The 14,922-nt window shown below is 57.8% G+C and overlaps 2 protein-coding genes and 1 long non-coding RNA gene across 4 annotated transcripts in view; 2 read left to right on the top strand and 1 right to left on the bottom strand.

Annotated features, from left to right (window-relative positions):
• AP2A1 (adaptor related protein complex 2 subunit alpha 1) overlaps nt 1–8,850 on the top strand; it is a 29,790-nt gene extending 20,940 nt beyond the window's left edge. The window contains exons 8-24 of the mRNA XM_059382976.1: nt 2,133–2,283; nt 2,612–2,780; nt 2,906–3,043; nt 3,210–3,392; nt 3,855–3,952; nt 4,187–4,418; nt 4,508–4,675; nt 4,756–4,919; nt 5,217–5,282; nt 5,594–5,650; nt 5,758–5,840; nt 5,959–6,049; nt 7,205–7,327; nt 7,435–7,551; nt 7,645–7,714; nt 7,940–8,074; nt 8,411–8,850. Of these exons, the coding sequence (XP_059238959.1) occupies nt 2,133–2,283; nt 2,612–2,780; nt 2,906–3,043; nt 3,210–3,392; nt 3,855–3,952; nt 4,187–4,418; nt 4,508–4,675; nt 4,756–4,919; nt 5,217–5,282; nt 5,594–5,650; nt 5,758–5,840; nt 5,959–6,049; nt 7,205–7,327; nt 7,435–7,551; nt 7,645–7,714; nt 7,940–8,074; nt 8,411–8,488 (2,123 nt within the window). The 3' untranslated portion in view covers nt 8,489–8,850. The remainder of the gene's footprint in view (nt 1–2,132; nt 2,284–2,611; nt 2,781–2,905; nt 3,044–3,209; nt 3,393–3,854; nt 3,953–4,186; nt 4,419–4,507; nt 4,676–4,755; nt 4,920–5,216; nt 5,283–5,593; nt 5,651–5,757; nt 5,841–5,958; nt 6,050–7,204; nt 7,328–7,434; nt 7,552–7,644; nt 7,715–7,939; nt 8,075–8,410) is intronic.
• FUZ (fuzzy planar cell polarity protein) lies at nt 8,629–13,349 on the bottom strand. Of its 2 annotated transcripts, XM_059382977.1 has the most exons (11): nt 13,059–13,345; nt 12,676–12,797; nt 12,305–12,389; nt 12,117–12,185; nt 11,815–11,919; nt 10,849–11,046; nt 10,617–10,712; nt 10,209–10,315; nt 10,070–10,134; nt 9,917–9,991; nt 8,629–9,112 (listed from the first exon to the last, which is right to left on the bottom strand). In XM_059382977.1, the coding sequence occupies exons 1-11, from the start codon at nt 13,167–13,169 to the stop codon at nt 8,886–8,888; spliced, it is 1,260 nt and encodes a 419-aa protein (XP_059238960.1). In that variant the 5' UTR covers nt 13,170–13,345; the 3' UTR covers nt 8,629–8,885. The 2 variants fall into 2 exon arrangements, with proteins under 2 accessions (XP_059238960.1, XP_059238961.1); XM_059382978.1 differs by lacking the exons at nt 10,070–10,134; nt 10,209–10,315 and having other exon boundaries at nt 13,059–13,349.
• Nucleotides 13,350–13,424: 75 nt separating this feature from the next.
• The window catches only part of LOC132005915 (uncharacterized), a 5,727-nt gene continuing 4,229 nt past the window's right edge, over nt 13,425–14,922 (top strand). Inside the window, exons 1-2 of the long non-coding RNA XR_009400935.1 lie at nt 13,425–13,511; nt 14,363–14,515. This is a non-coding gene — a long non-coding RNA (uncharacterized LOC132005915). The remainder of the gene's footprint in view (nt 13,512–14,362; nt 14,516–14,922) is intronic.

Below are 14,922 nucleotides of genomic sequence, written 5' to 3'. Positions count from 1 at the left end.
CACTTCCGTCCCAAGAGCCCCGCCTCATCATTTCGGGGTGTGCCTGGAGCAGGTGCCTCACTTCCTGTCACCCCCTGTGTCATAGGAATTGTAGCCGTGGCCCCAAGCAGGTGGTGCTGGGCCAGAGAGGCCGCCTCCTGATTTATCTACGGAAAGTGTTTCTGATACCGTATTACGGAAAATTTTCCAACGTTCAGATAGCTAGAGCACACCCATCGTCTAGACTTGCGTTTGGCGGTGCATGTGTGCTCTAAGTTTGCTTTTTTTATTCCTGAAGTATTGAAGACTGGTGTAGAGACATCATGTTTATTTTTTTTAATTTTTTTTTAAAGATTTTATTTATTTATTTGACAGAGAGAGATCACATGTAGACGGAGAGAGAGGCAGTCAGAGAGAAAGAGAGAGAGGGAAGCAGGCTCCCCGCTGAGCAGAGAGCCCGATGCAGGACTTGATCCCAGGACCCTGAGATCATGACCCGAGCCGAAGGCAGCGGCCCAACCCACTGAGCCACCCAGGCGCCCATAGAGACATCATGTTTTTAATCTTTGGATATCTTGTTGCACGTTTCTAAAAACTATGGGCGTTCTCTACGGTCACGCTTGAAGCTCCAAAATACTCACAGTATGTTCAGACTGGGGTCCGATCAAGATACAAGTTTTTTTTTTTAAGATTTATTTACTTATTTTAGAGAGAGCAGGGAGAGGGCCAGAGGGAGAGAGAGAGAAGCAGACTCCCTGCTGAGCAGGGACCCTGACACGGGGCTTGATCTCCTGGCCCTGAGACCATGACCTGAGCTGAAATCAAGAGTCGAATGCTAACCAGCTGAGCCATCCAGGCACGCCTTGAGATCCAAGGATCGAGGGAGGCCTGGCTTGTTCAGTCAGGGGAGCAGGCAGCTCTTAGGGTCATGAGTTCAAGCTCCACACTGGGCATAGAGATGACTGAAACATAAAAAGTAAGGGAAAAAAAGAAGAAAAAAAAGAAAGATAAGTATAGAATTTAATTATTTCTCCTAATCTAGAGGAATTGCCCCTTTATTCTGGGGCATTGGCTTTCACTCCGCCTTTTTATTATGAAACATTTCAAACGGAAAGATCACCTGCGAGAATGGTGTCACGAACGTGTGAGGCCCCGAGACCCGGCAGAGACCCTGAAATGCTGCTCTTGGCGCCCTGGCTGGCTTGCTGTCTCAAACACACACTCATTTGCTCACTTAAGTGATATAAGTCACAGACGTCCTCATGCTTCCCCCGCACCCAAAATACACCCACACACATTTCGTGAGCCCCAGGAACACTGTGCAAAACTACAGTGCCCTTGTCACACCTGAGGAGCTTCAAGGTCATGGTGTCGTCCACTGTCCAGGCACTGTTCACACCCCCCTCACTGTCCACAGCCTTATTTGTACGGCTGAAACAAAATACAGTTCAGCCGAGGGCCGCGACTTACATTTCCTTATGTCTTTGTCCCTTTTGGGGGGAGTCTAGAATAGCCCTCCCACCAGTTTTTGAAGAAACTACCAGTTTTGTGAAGAAACTGGGAGTTTGGCATTGCAGGCGTGTCCCACCTTCTGGATTTGGCCCAGAGTTGCCTTGTGTCCTGCGGCTCATCCTTCTACCCCATGAGCCGCCTGATACAACTGGGTGTGACATTTTCCCCTAGAAGGCTTGACAGCCCATCTATGCACAGGATGTCACCTCACACCCCACGGAATGGCAGTTATTGGTGTTGGTAGGAGCTCCTGGTTGGTATGTGTCTGTCTTGGGTGTTCAGACCGTTTCTTGGGGCGACCCTGGTTTCACAGCGTCTCTGGGAAGGTTTCTTTTTCCGGTGAGAAACCTAAAGGGTATCAGTGCTGCAGGAGGGGAAACTGAGGCTCACAGGGGTGGGAGTTAGCACCGAGCAGGACAAAAGCCAAGGCCTGGAGTGGTCTCTTCTGTTGGCCCTCTTCCACCTCCTCCGGTCACTTGGAGACCAAGGATGAGCTAGAAGGAGCAGAGACCCCAGCCCACAGCTGCAGGGCCCACCCTTCCTGGTGGAGATGAGAGCCCTGGGGGTGGGGGGGGCTCTGCCCTGCACATGGGTGGGGCTGGCAGAGAGTTCATCCCGGGACATGCCCTCCATGTCCCCAGAGGACGCTGCCGTGAAGGGGCGGCTGGTGGAGTGTCTGGAGACTGTGCTCAACAAGGCCCAGGAGCCCCCCAAGTCCAAGAAGGTCCAGCACTCCAACGCCAAGAACGCCATCCTCTTTGAGACCATCAGCCTCATCATCCACTACGACAGGTGCCTGCCTGCGGGGTGGGAGGTTCGGGGGCCCGGACTCTTGTGTCCTAGGAGGTTGGGGCTGGGAATCAGGACTGCTAGCTAGGACGATGATAAAGCTGCGAACTGTTACCTCCCCGGAGTGGTGCTGGACCCCTCCTGGGAAAAGCAGAATTCCTGACTCTTTTCCTTTGAGTCCAGCGGCCCAGACAGCCGCCAGGAGTAGTCATGGCGGGGACAGAGGGCAGGAGTTAAGACCCAGGTCTCAAAGGGAACATGAGATGGCTCAGCTGGGCCAGAGTCCTCCACCTTCTTCTCATGACCTCCTGTCTCTGCCTCTTGCTGCCAGCGAGCCCAACCTCCTTGTGCGGGCCTGTAACCAGCTGGGCCAGTTCCTGCAGCACCGGGAGACCAACCTGCGCTACCTGGCGCTGGAGAGCATGTGCACGCTGGCCAGCTCTGAGTTCTCCCACGAGGCGGTCAAGACGCACATCGACACTGTCATCAACGCCCTCAAGGTACACCACTGCGGAGTCTGCCCCAGGCCAGGCCCTGTACACTGGCCTCTGCTCTCTTGGAGAGGCGCAGGGCTCAGAAGCCACCGCAGAGCCTAGAACATTCCGCCCCGGCTCTCTTCCCTCAGACGGAGCGGGACGTCAGCGTGCGACAGCGGGCTGCAGACCTCCTCTATGCCATGTGCGACCGGAGCAACGCCAAGCAGATCGTGTCAGAAATGCTTCGGTACCTGGAGACGGCGGACTACGCCATCCGCGAGGAGATTGTAAGTCCCGGAAGGAGCTGGGTGCCTGGACCCCCGGCTCTGAGGGAGAAGGGGGCTGAGGGCCTGGACCCCCAGGGTCTCCGGTTGGGGACAGTGGTGAGCCCAGATCTGGTTCTTCCACGCTTGGACTGCGTGCACACACACACCTGCCTTCCCCGGCTGGCAGGTCCTGAAGGTGGCCATCCTGGCCGAGAAGTATGCAGTGGACTACAGCTGGTACGTGGACACCATCCTCAACCTCATCCGCATTGCGGGCGACTACGTCAGTGAGGAGGTGTGGTACCGCGTGCTGCAGATCGTCACCAACCGCGACGACGTCCAGGGCTACGCTGCCAAGACCGTCTTTGAGGTCAGCGCCCGCACAGCGGGACGGTGAGGCAGAGCGGACAGCTGGGGCTGGGGGGCCCACCCACTGTGACCACCGTCTTGCTCCCTCCTCCTCAGAGCACTGCCTTGGCCTCCCTGGGGGCCAGGTACTCACAGGCCAGCATGAGGGTCTGTGGGCCACGGGTGCGGGCCACCCAGCGCAGAGTCACTGACCTGCACATCCTGCTGGTTTCCCCAGCCTTCTGCCCCAGAAAGGGGGGCCTGGTGCTATTGGTTTTACCACCTGTGTGAATGCGAGCCAGTCACATAACTGGCCGATGCCTCAGTTTCCCCACCTATCGTCCCACCCACAGCGTAGCGTTTGTGAGAGTTCTATGAGTTAACAGGCATCCCGGGCTTAGCCCTGCACCTGGCACCCCTGAGCAGTCCTGACTCAGAACACACGGCTCTCTGCTGTGCTCACCTGCCCTGTCCCCACCTCCAGGCACTCCAGGCCCCCGCCTGCCATGAGAACATGGTGAAGGTCGGCGGCTATATCCTCGGGGAGTTTGGGAATCTGATTGCTGGGGACCCCCGCTCCAGGTGAGGTGGTGAACACTTGCATCCTGGAGGGGTCTGGGGCTGGTGGTGATGGTGATGGGGCCCCCAGGGACCCTCTTGGCCCCTCACACAACCATCTGGTGCTTGCAAGACAGCGCAGCTCCCAGGAGCCTCTGGGACAGAGCGCTGTAGTGGCTGCCGTGTGGGGTGGTCTCGGGGGGGGGGCTCTGGGAGGAGGCCGGGCAGCTGCGTGCTGATGCCCCCCGCCCTCCCCAGCCCCCCGGTGCAGTTCTCTCTGCTGCACTCCAAGTTCCACCTGTGCAGCGTGGCCACCCGGGCCCTGCTGCTGTCCACCTACATCAAGTTCATCAACCTCTTCCCGGAGACCAAGGCCACCATCCAGGGCGTGCTGCGGGCCGGCTCCCAGCTGCGCAACGCGGACGTGGAGCTGCAGCAGCGCGCTGTCGAGTACCTCACGCTCAGCTCGGTGGCCAGCACGGATGTCCTGGTCAGCGCCGCGGCCCCCGCGTGCCCCTCCACCCCTGCACCTCGGCCACCGAGCTGTCCCTTATCCGCTCTCGCCCTCTGGCCCCACAGGCCACAGTGCTGGAAGAGATGCCACCCTTTCCGGAGCGAGAGTCGTCCATCCTGGCCAAGCTGAAACGCAAGAAGGGGCCTGGGGCCGGCAGCGCCCTGGATGATGGCCGGAGGGACCCCAGCAGCAATGACATCAATGGGGGTGTGGAGCCCACCCCTAGCACTGTGGTGAGTCCCAGGGGCTGGGCTGTCTGGGCCTGGGCCGCCAGGCGCTACCCTGGCTCACCTCCACCTGCACCTCCCTGCAGTCAACGCCCTCGCCCTCCGCCGACCTCCTGGGGCTGCGGGCAGCCCCTCCCCCAGCGGCAGCCCCAGCGACCTCTGGTGCAGGGAACCTCCTGGTGGACGTTTTCTCCGACGGCCCAGCGGCCCAGCCCAGCTTGGGGCCCACCCCAGAGGAGGCCTTCCTCAGGTACAGCTGCCTGCCAGGGCCCCAGGCTGCCCCTTTTCCATCTGCCCCCTCACGGTCCCCCCCCTCCCTCCCTGTCCCTGTGCCTCTGTTGCCGTGGCTGCCACTTCCCCTGGCCTCCTCTCTCCCTCTGGCCACTCTGTGTAGTCCTTCCCCCATCGCCATGTCTCAGCCTGCTCTTCCTTCTCTCTTTCCCTCCTCCCTCTTTCTCTCTCTCTCCCCGGCCCTCTGCTGCCTCTCTGGGATTGGCTGCCTGCCACGCCTGTCTTCTCTTGTCTGCTCTGGGATTGGATGGCCCAGCGAGCTGGAGCCGCCTGCCCCTGAGAGCCCCATGGCTTTGCTGGCTGACCCAGCTCCAGCTGCTGAGTAAGGGGTGTCCCCAGGGAGGGCTAGGGGACTTCAAGCTCTTATCAAGGGGTTCCTGATGAGCTGCGGAGGCAAGGATTTGGAGGGGAGTGAAAGTCGGGGTCCTCTGACATGGGGCAGGGGTGGCAGCACACACCAGGGTCCTAGTCCCATTAGAGACAATCATCAGTCTGATTCTGGGGTTCTTTGGGGGAATCTGGGTATATGGATTCTGGGGTTCTGTCTTTTGAGGGGTAACAGTCTCCCACTTCTAGCTCAGGTCTTCTCTAGCCCCCAACCTCCTCTCATCTCACTGTTTTCCCCACCTGTAGCCCAGGTCCTGAGGACATCGGACCCCCTATCCCTGAAGCCGACGAGCTGCTGAATAAGTGAGTCACGGAAAGGATCAGGGAGGGAATGGGGACAGGTGGGGAGCACCGAGCAGGGCCTAGACAGGCGCCCCTGGCATCCTGAGCTCCCCATTGCCCCCACCCAGGTTCGTGTGCAAGAACAACGGGGTCCTGTTTGAGAACCAACTGTTGCAGATTGGAGTGAAGTCGGAGTTCCGGCAGAACTTGGGTGCGTCCGGAGAGGGGCAGTGTGGGGATGGGGTTTCGGGGACACCTGGGTTTGGGTGGCATCTGGAGAGGAGGTTAAGGAAGTCAGATGGAGCCCTGCCCCTCCCCACCCTCCGCAGGCCGCATGTATCTCTTCTATGGCAACAAGACATCCGTGCAATTCCAGAACTTCTCGCCCACTGTCGTCCACCCTGGAGACCTCCAGACTCATATCCTGCTGGCCTGGCCCAGCCCCCTCCCCTGAGCCCTGACCCTCCTGGTCTGCCTTCCTGGCCGCAGGGAAGCAGATGAACCCTGGTCCAGAACCATGTTCAGTTCTCTTCAGAGCCTCAGCGTATGGTTACGTGTTCGAGGCTTAGTGTCCTCTGTGAGACGGGGTGGGCCTCTTCTCCCCAGGACAGCCTGAGGAGAGTGAAGTGATGGGAGAGGGGTGCCTCCGTTTGTCCGTCAGGCTGCTTCCGTGTCCTGAGCTTGTTCTGCATGGGCTGCACACCACGATTCCGGCGTCTCCTGCATTCAAGAGCCAGGCCTACGGGTCTGGATGCCCAAGCAGGGCTGTCTGTGTGATCTGAGCCGGTCACTTGGTCTCTCTGTGTCTTCCTGTCCCATGTCTGAAGTGTAGACCCTCTTCCTTCTCATAGCATTGTTCTGAAGGGCAGTGTGGTTGGAAAACTCTGGAAGGGTGGCTGGCATAAAGGAAGGTGTCAGTCCTCCCTTCCTTCTCTGATAGTCATTTTCATGCCCATGAAATGACAGCAGTTAGGCCTTTTCAGTCCTTTGCTGCGTTTAGCCCTCAACAGCAGCATCTCCAGAGCGCCCGGCGGGCTCAGCTCTGTGTTAGGCATGGGTAGGAGGCAGGGGCGGGAGATGCCCAAGATGCCGTCCTTGCCAACTTAAAGGTAGATGTGATCACACTGCAGCCACTTTTGGTGCCCTGACCATGTGCCAGACACACGGACAAGTACTCGTACTAGATTATTTCTCTGAATGCTAAGGACACCGTGTCCATTTTGTAGCTGAGGCTAAGAGGTAAAGTAGCTCACCCAGAGTCCCCAAGGTGGTATGATCCCAGGATTCAAACTTGAGTCAGCCATCCCAGCCCTAGGAGGGCTTCTGCCTTAGTGCCATGTGACTTGTGCCATAATGGAGGTCCCTGAGCCCCTCGTGGGAGGCCAGAGGGCTCACAGAAAGGGCTTCAGAGTTGGGGCTGCCTACCATGTGCCGGGGTTGGCAGGCCCAGCCCCTCGGAGGCTTGCAGGCTGGGGTTCAGAACCATCAGAGTTCGTGGCCAAGACCACAGGGGAGAGGAGGCAGGGGGAGGGGGTTGCCGCCTCTTTCTGGCTTCCTTGACCCCCAGTGGGCACAGCTGGCTGTGCAGACCAAGCGCGTGGCCGCACAGGTAGACGGTGGGGCACAGGTGCAGCAGGTGCTCAACATCGAATGTCTGCGGGACTTCCTGACGCCCCCGCTCCTGTCCGTGCGCTTCCGGTGAGTGGGGTGGGGGCCCTGCCAAGCGGCTGCGGTCTTGATGGGGGCAGACGGGGTCTGGGATCTGATGGAGCCTCCTTGCCGCCCCTCCCTCCCCTTGCCACCAGGTACGGGGGCGCCCCCCAGTCCCTCACCCTGAAGCTCCCAGTGACCATCAACAAGTTCTTCCAGCCCACGGAGATGGCGGCCCAGGACTTCTTCCAGCGTTGGAAGCAGCTGAGCCTGTGAGCAGCAAGGGGGTGTGAGCTGCAGCTGCTGGGGGGGTGCAGGGTAGGGCCTTCCAAGCACCTGACCTGAACCTTTTCCCCTGCCCCCAGCCCCCAACAGGAGGCACAGAAAATCTTCAAAGCCAACCACCCTATGGATGCGGAAGTCACTAAGGCAAAAGTGAGTAACCACTGCACAAACAGGAGTGGAGGCCCTGGACCCACAGCCCAGACCTGCCTCTCCCTAACTGGGGTTTGGGTAGCAGTTCCCATTTTTCCATGCCTCTATTTTCCCATCTGTAAAATGGGGCCAGGTCCCACTCACAAGGATTTCGGGGAAACTGGTTTGCTACTGCCTGGTGGCTCCCAGATCTGGCCCCCTCCGACAGCTACCCTTCTTCCTCAGCTCCTGGGGTTTGGCTCTGCTCTCCTGGACAATGTGGACCCCAACCCTGAGAACTTCGTGGGGGCTGGAATCATCCAGACTAAAGCCCTGCAGGTGGGCTGTCTGCTCCGGCTGGAGCCCAACGCCCAGGCTCAGGTGAGCAGTGGTCTGGGAGGCGCCCCTGAGACTGACACATAACCCCCTGCCTCACTGTGTTCGCTGTGAGCTATGTCCCTGAGTCCTCTGTTGTCTTCCTGGCCACATCCTTTCTCCGCTTCTGGGTCTCACTTTCACCCTTCACCCTTTCCCTCCTTGTTGTTTTTATTTCTGCCTCCTGCCCCTTCTGTCATCTTTCTAATCCCTTTGTCCTTTTTGTCTCTTATCTCCCTGTATCCTCCACCACCCCCACCACCCCCCCCCCCCCCCCCCCCGCCGGGCTCTCTGTCTCCTCTTCCTCCTCCCTGAGTCTGTGCTGCCATGTCCCCCACCCAGATGTACCGGCTGACCCTGCGCACCAGCAAGGAACCCGTCTCCCGTCACCTGTGTGAGCTGCTGGCCCAGCAGTTCTGAGCCCTGGACTCTGCCCCCGGGGATGTGGCCGGCGCCGGGCAGCCCCTAGGACTGAGGCAGCTGTGGTGGATGGGGCAGCGAGGGGACCTCCACTGGAGACAGGGAAGACCCCAGGGGTGGGGGGATGCCTGGAACCTTCCTCCGGCCTTTTGTATTTTTATTTTTGTTCATCTGCTGCTGTTTACATTCTGGGGGGTAAGGGGGAGCCCCCTCCCTCCCTTTCCCCCTTAAGCACAGAGGGGAGAGGGGCCAGGGAAGTGGGCGCCTCCTCCCCTCCCACCCCACCCCATTGTAGCCCCTCCTGCCCCCTCCCCGTCCAGGGGCTGTGTATTATTGTGAGCGAATAAACAGAGAGACGCTAACAGCCGTGTCTGCGTGAGTGGCTGAGGCACAGGGGTCAGAGGAGCGGGCTGAGGGCCTGCAGAGTGTGGGTGGCCAAGCCCCGAAGCGCGTGGGTGGGACACTGGGCAGACAGCAGCAGCAGCAGCCGCCGCGGGCCCACCTGCACAGCCACCAGCCGCCAGCCTGTGCCCGGCTCCTCGGGCCCAGACACCAGGTAGCAGGCTCTTGGCACCTGGGTCCTCTGGGCTGCTTCCTCCACCTTGTCCTCTGCTGACCCCGGCTCTGGAGGAACGACAGGAAGGGCCGAGGTGACGAGGGGGGCCCTAGACAACTAGTAGGCGAACCTGCAGGAGCAACACACATCCCAGGCCTGACAGGTGAGGGCCTCGCAGCTCAGCTGGCTGTCAGTCGCCTGAAGGACATGGGCCTTCTCTCCCTTCTTCCCAGTCAGCCTCCATCCCCCTCTCTACTGGGGATGCCGTGTGCAGCCCACCAGGGGTGCAGTCTGCCTAGCAGTACAGATCATGAACACTCGGATATGCTGAGCAGATACAGGCCCAGCCCTTGGAACCCTCCCCACCCCTCCCGAACATTAGGCAGGGAAGCAGGTAGGGGAGGTGGAGTCACACAGCTAGGAGGGGCCAGTCCTCCGTCCCTTCCTTTGTCTCCCGAGGGCCTCGTGGGTTCTAAGACAACTTTTCCCTCCTAACCTAGTCTCTGTGACACCCTGCACCCCAAGGGGCAAAGATGGTGGCAAAGTGTGTGCTTGCAGCAGTACAGTGGAGTGTGGCTCTGGGAACCCATGTGTGACTCATGGCTCTCCACTACTTAATAACCGAGCCTCAGTTTCTTCCTCTGCAGCAGCAGAGTGATGTGACAGGAGCTCCCCCTCACCTGTGAGGGTGAAGTCAGTCATGGCATCCACTGGGCCAGAGAGGAAGTCTCAGCGTTACCTGTTAGGGCTGCCCAGTGGATTCTGCCGTCTCCAGGCTGCCACCCCCCTGAACCTCCCCGCGGGTGTGGATGCCCCATCCTCCCTTATGTGATCAGAGATTCAGTGTCATCGAGTGTGCAAAGGGGGCACACCTGGTGGGAAGTGCGTGGCAGTGACCAAGATGTAGAAGGAACGCAGGAGGCGACGACGATGCTCAGGAGAAGGCTCTGGAGGAGGGAAGAGAGGATGAGAGAGAGCCACCCCTGGGCTCAAGCCCCTCCCGGCCTGGCCCTCCTGTCAGTCACCTTGAACCCCAGAGGGCTCCACCGTGAAAAGGCAACGTTTCAATTCCAGGTGGAGCAGCAGTAGCCTGTGAGAAAGGGGTGTTGTGGCCGGGGCAGAGGGGGTGAGGACCACCAGCCCACACCCCCGTCCAAGCCCTACCCGAGGATGTCCGTGTGCAGGGGGAAGCCAGCGGGCAGCGCTCGGGATCCCAGCGGCACGCAGGCCCGCAGCGGGTCCAGCACTGACTGCCACCAGCGGTCCAAAATCTGAGGCGAGGCCCGTGGGTGAGGTCAGGGGCCGATACCGGGGGGCGTGGCCAGGGTGGAGAGGCGGGGCCCACAAGGGCCGGGGGACCCAGGGGACCAGGGAAAGGGTAAAGCCTGCAAGGAGGGGATGGGAGCGATAAAGGGACCGGGCTGGTGGGAAAGTGTAGTCCACGGGGGGCGGGGCCGACGAGGGCCGAGTGCGGAGTAGAGAACGCTGGCCGGGAGAGGTGGTTAGCCAGGGACTGGGCGGGCGGGCAGAGGGTGTTACAGGGGGAAAAGCGGGGACACGGCCCGGATTCACCTGTGGATCCAGCTGGCTGAGGGGAGGGCGCGGCCCGCAGAGCAGACACAGCTCCAAGCCCGGCAGTAGCGTCAGGGTCAGAAGCCGATGGGGGACCTGAAGCGGGGCACAGCAGGGGCTGGCCGGAGCTCCGCCCCTTCCCGCCGAAGCCCCGCCTCCTCACGTTCCGGCCTCTGGCCTCTTGGTCCCTTCGCGGCCCCCTGTCCCCCGCGCCCCGACTCCCCCAGCTCACCGTGGGACTCCCGTGCGGCAGGTACACCGGGTAGTCGCGAGCGGCCTGAGGCGGCAAGGACCCCACCAGCCAGGGGAGCAGGACGGCCTCCGGCGTCCCCAGCCGCCACCAGCTCTCTGTTGCTGCCACCACCCGGCCCGACACGACCAGGCTGCCAAAGGCCGTCCCCGCCGCTTCAGCGAACCCAGAGAGGGCTTCCTGGGTCAGGAGACATGAACAGGGGTGGCAGTGACTTCCCAGGTGGGCCAGGAGTGGGAAGAGACAGGTAGACAATTCAAAGTCGGCCTGCTGGCATGCTCACGTGCCTCACTCTCCCTGGGCCTGGGTTCCTTCACCTTCACAATCAAGTACCATCCCCAAGTCACACTGTAATTTAAACAGCTATTGTGGCTGCTCCCTAGACTGACACGTGTTACTGAAGTTAATAATCCCAACAGCATGAGCCAGGTGGGCGCAATCAACCACCTACTCCTGCTGGGAGAGGTCATGTCACCTGCCCCTAGTCATGTCACAGGAGGGGCGCCCATGCCAGGGGAATCGACAAGAGCAGTATTTAAGGAAGGATAGATGGAAATTCACCAGCGAAAGGAACAGCATGTGCCAGGCAAAGAAGTTGGGAAGTTGTTGGGGTCCGAGGAACCCCCAAGGCAGTTGGGTGAAGGTGGATTGTGGAGTTAGCAGAGGTCAGAGTGAGCACGTTGGAGGATTTCAGATTCCACAGGTCCTCAAACACCAGGCTGGGGGGACGGGAGCTTGTTCTGGGGGCGATGGAAGCCATGGAAGGGCTGTGAGCTGGGTAGGAGTGGGGTAGTTCTCCGTGAAGAAAGACCCTTATGGGGCCAAGTGGGGGTTGGGATGGAACCCAAAGGATGAGAAAAGATTGAGGCAACGATCCAGGGGTAAGAGGATGAGGACTGAGCCAGGGCCAGTGACAAGCTGAAGGGTTCCCCAATGCATTCTCAGTACCTGCAAGACAGACCCCTCTGGAGGAACTACACAGTCCACACACTGAGTCAGGTCCCCGATGAGTTCAGAGTCCCCCAGGAAACTGTCAATGAGGCAGTAACTGGCCTAGGAATGGGAGGAAGGATGAGTTTAGGACCCAGGTGGGCTCCAGATCTGCTGCCTCCCCTTCAGAAAACTAGCCCTGCTGGGCATGGCTCTAGGGTCAGTTGACCAGGCTGCCCCAGGGGCAGCTGGGAAGTATTAGTTTCTGAATATCCGTGACCTGGGATCCTAACTTCCGTGCTTGCGTACTGCAGCCTCACCCTTAACTCCTTCTTTAGTCTCTCCACGTTGCGAATATTGGTCAGTTCTTCGAGTCCCACAAGAAGAACCTAGAAGAACCAAATAAAAGAGCAGGAGCTGGGGATCTGGACTCCTCTCCTGGTGTGAGGGAGGAGGATGTTAAGAGCTCAGATTTCCAGGTTTGGGGAAGAGGGCTGGGGAGTCTCACCATGGCCCCAAACACCATCTGGAGTAGCCTCTCCAGCCTCAGCTCCGAGGCCCCCTCCTCAGATGACAGCACAATGAGGGTGATGCTGTGAGAAAGGAAGGTGAGAAGAAAGAATGATTCCAGGCCAGGGAAGCAGGACCATAAGGAGAGAGTCTGCCCTTGACCCTGGATGCAAGCTACATCTTTCGCCAGCTGGCACAACCTGCTTCTCATACTGAGAAACTCAGGGATCAGACAGGGTAACTGGCTTGTCGAAGATTCCACAGCCAAGTAAACAGCTGGCCTTGGAGACCTGGTAGGCCTCAGGGTCATCTTCAACGGGGGCCATCACCCAGCCCCTGGCCCTGCCCCAAAAGCTACAGCTTGGAGACCTGTCATGGAAGCTTTTCCACACCACGGTCGTGTCCTCCGTCCTTGCAGAGCTCAGCTGCACCTCGAGATTCTGCCCAAACATGTGTACTCCATTTAGGGAACCGATGACAGAGAACGGAAGCTGGGGGAAAGTTGGGGACATTAGACAGGAACCCCCAATCCCCTCCACCTTGGGACCCAAGTGTCCAGGGTCCCAGCCCCCTCCTCTTTCTACATCCCCTGGCCCTCCTCTTCTGGAAATCAAGATTATAAGACCAGTCATTGCACCCTTGGCCCTCTAAACTCGACTCTGAAACTTCTCCAGATCCTACTCCCCTGACGACCCAGAGTCCAAGTGCCTAGCCCCCTTCTATTTTGAAGATCCAGGGGTCCAGAGCCCCACCTGCTGGCGGGCGGGGGCACCGCCGCGGCAGCTTCTGCAGAACAGGGGGACTCCGCTGGAGGCCGCAAGGCAAAGCAGATGTACGGTGCCCTCGGTCCCCTCCTCGCCCATCTGGAACCCTCTCCAGTCCCCTCGTGGGGGAAGTCAGCGACCACCTTGGAGCATGCCCGTGGTCACACTAAGTCGGGCTGCCAGCAGGCGGTCCGAAGCCGCCGGAGGGCGAGATGGCGAGCTGATTGGAAGAGAAGTAGATTTCCCGCCTTCTTCACCCAACTCAAACCCATCCTCAATCTCTATTTCAGTACCTCCCCCGAGCCGTTTAGGTGCTCTTCCGCCTCGACCGGAAGTCATATGCCCCTAAGAAAGATGGCAACCATCGTACTTGTAAAACTTCGTAGTTTCTCCCTAATTGTTCATTTATTTAAAGAAGAGAATGAAGAGCCCGGATTGAAGGTAAGGACGGCGCCAAGGCGTTGTCTGGCGAGCGTCAGGTAAACTAAGATGTTTTTACATTTTAAATTGATAAAGAGCTGAGCCCCACTCAAAGATGGCGGCTGCCACCGAGGCGTTGCCTGGCAACCGCATTCCGTCCACTTTCCAGTCCAAGGTACAGAGAGCTGTGCCCCACTCAAAGATGGCCGCAAGACGAATCTCAAACAAAACCGAGAGAAATACCATCTCCCCTTTCACCCTTGCGGGATGGTTTGGTCCGGCCAACGTTGCCTAGTAACCACCAAATGAGATGGTTGTTTTTGTTATTAGAAAAAGAAGGATGAAATCCTTTATTTTCCAGAATCATAAAAATAAGATTCTTTCTGTAATAAATTTATGCACTTTAGTGCAGCATGCCGAACGTGAAAATACTCTTTCCCAAGCCCTTTCCCGAAATAAAAATTTGACAGTTTAACCCAGAATATTAACACATTTTGACAAATATGATCACTATGTTAATGTTGCCTTCAAACTTTTCCTCATTAGACCAAATAAATATATGTCGTTTTTTTTTAATGTCTTTTTATAATCAACATTATGGATCTAACAAAATCAATTTAGCCAATTCCAGATTGACATGCATTAGTTTCCTTCTTCTCTGTGTTTAAACTGATAAAGTAAAATTTCATTTAGTTCTGAATATAATGAGCTAGAACTTTTCTCTTTTGTGAGAACAGGGGCCTTCATTCAACCAAATGTATTTACGAAATATATAGTAATGTTTAAAAAAAATTGCTTCCTTTCATACATGTTTTGCCTGCATTCTAGATTTGGTTTCTTTCTTTCTTAAGATTCACTTATTTATTTTACAGAGAGACATGAACAGGAGGGGCAGAGGGAAAGAATGTCCTGCACACTCCCAGCTGAGCCCAGAGCCCAACAAGGGGCTCAGTCTCTCATCCCTGAGAACAGGACTTGAGCCAAAATCCAGAGTCAGACAAGGCTTAACCTACTGAGCAATCCAGGTGCCTCTCTAGATTTGATTTCTTTTTTAAATTTATTTTAATTTTTGTTATTTAGTTGAGAAACAGAGAATTAGAGAGAGAGCCTGAGGTGGGAAGGGACAAAGGGAGAAGCAGGGAGCCCAGTGTGGGACTCCAGGATCATGATCTGAGCTGACGGCATTCACTTAACCAACTGAGCCACCCAGGCGCCCCTCGATTTAATTTCTATCTTTTTTTTTTTTTAAGATTTTATTTATTTGACAGACAGATATCACAAGTAGGCAGAGAGGCAGGCAGAGAGAGAGAGGAGGAAGCAGTCTCCCGGCTAAGCAGAGAGCCTGCTGTAGGACTCTATCCCAGGACCCTGGGATCATGACCTGAGCCAAAGGCAGAGGCTTTAACCCACTGAGCCACCCAGGCGTCCCTAG

The sequence above is a fragment of the Mustela nigripes genome, chromosome 17 (assembly GCF_022355385.1).
Source record: "Mustela nigripes isolate SB6536 chromosome 17, MUSNIG.SB6536, whole genome shotgun sequence".
Taxonomy (NCBI): Eukaryota; Metazoa; Chordata; class Mammalia; order Carnivora; family Mustelidae; genus Mustela; species Mustela nigripes.
This window is presented reverse-complemented; position numbering and strand designations above follow the sequence as displayed.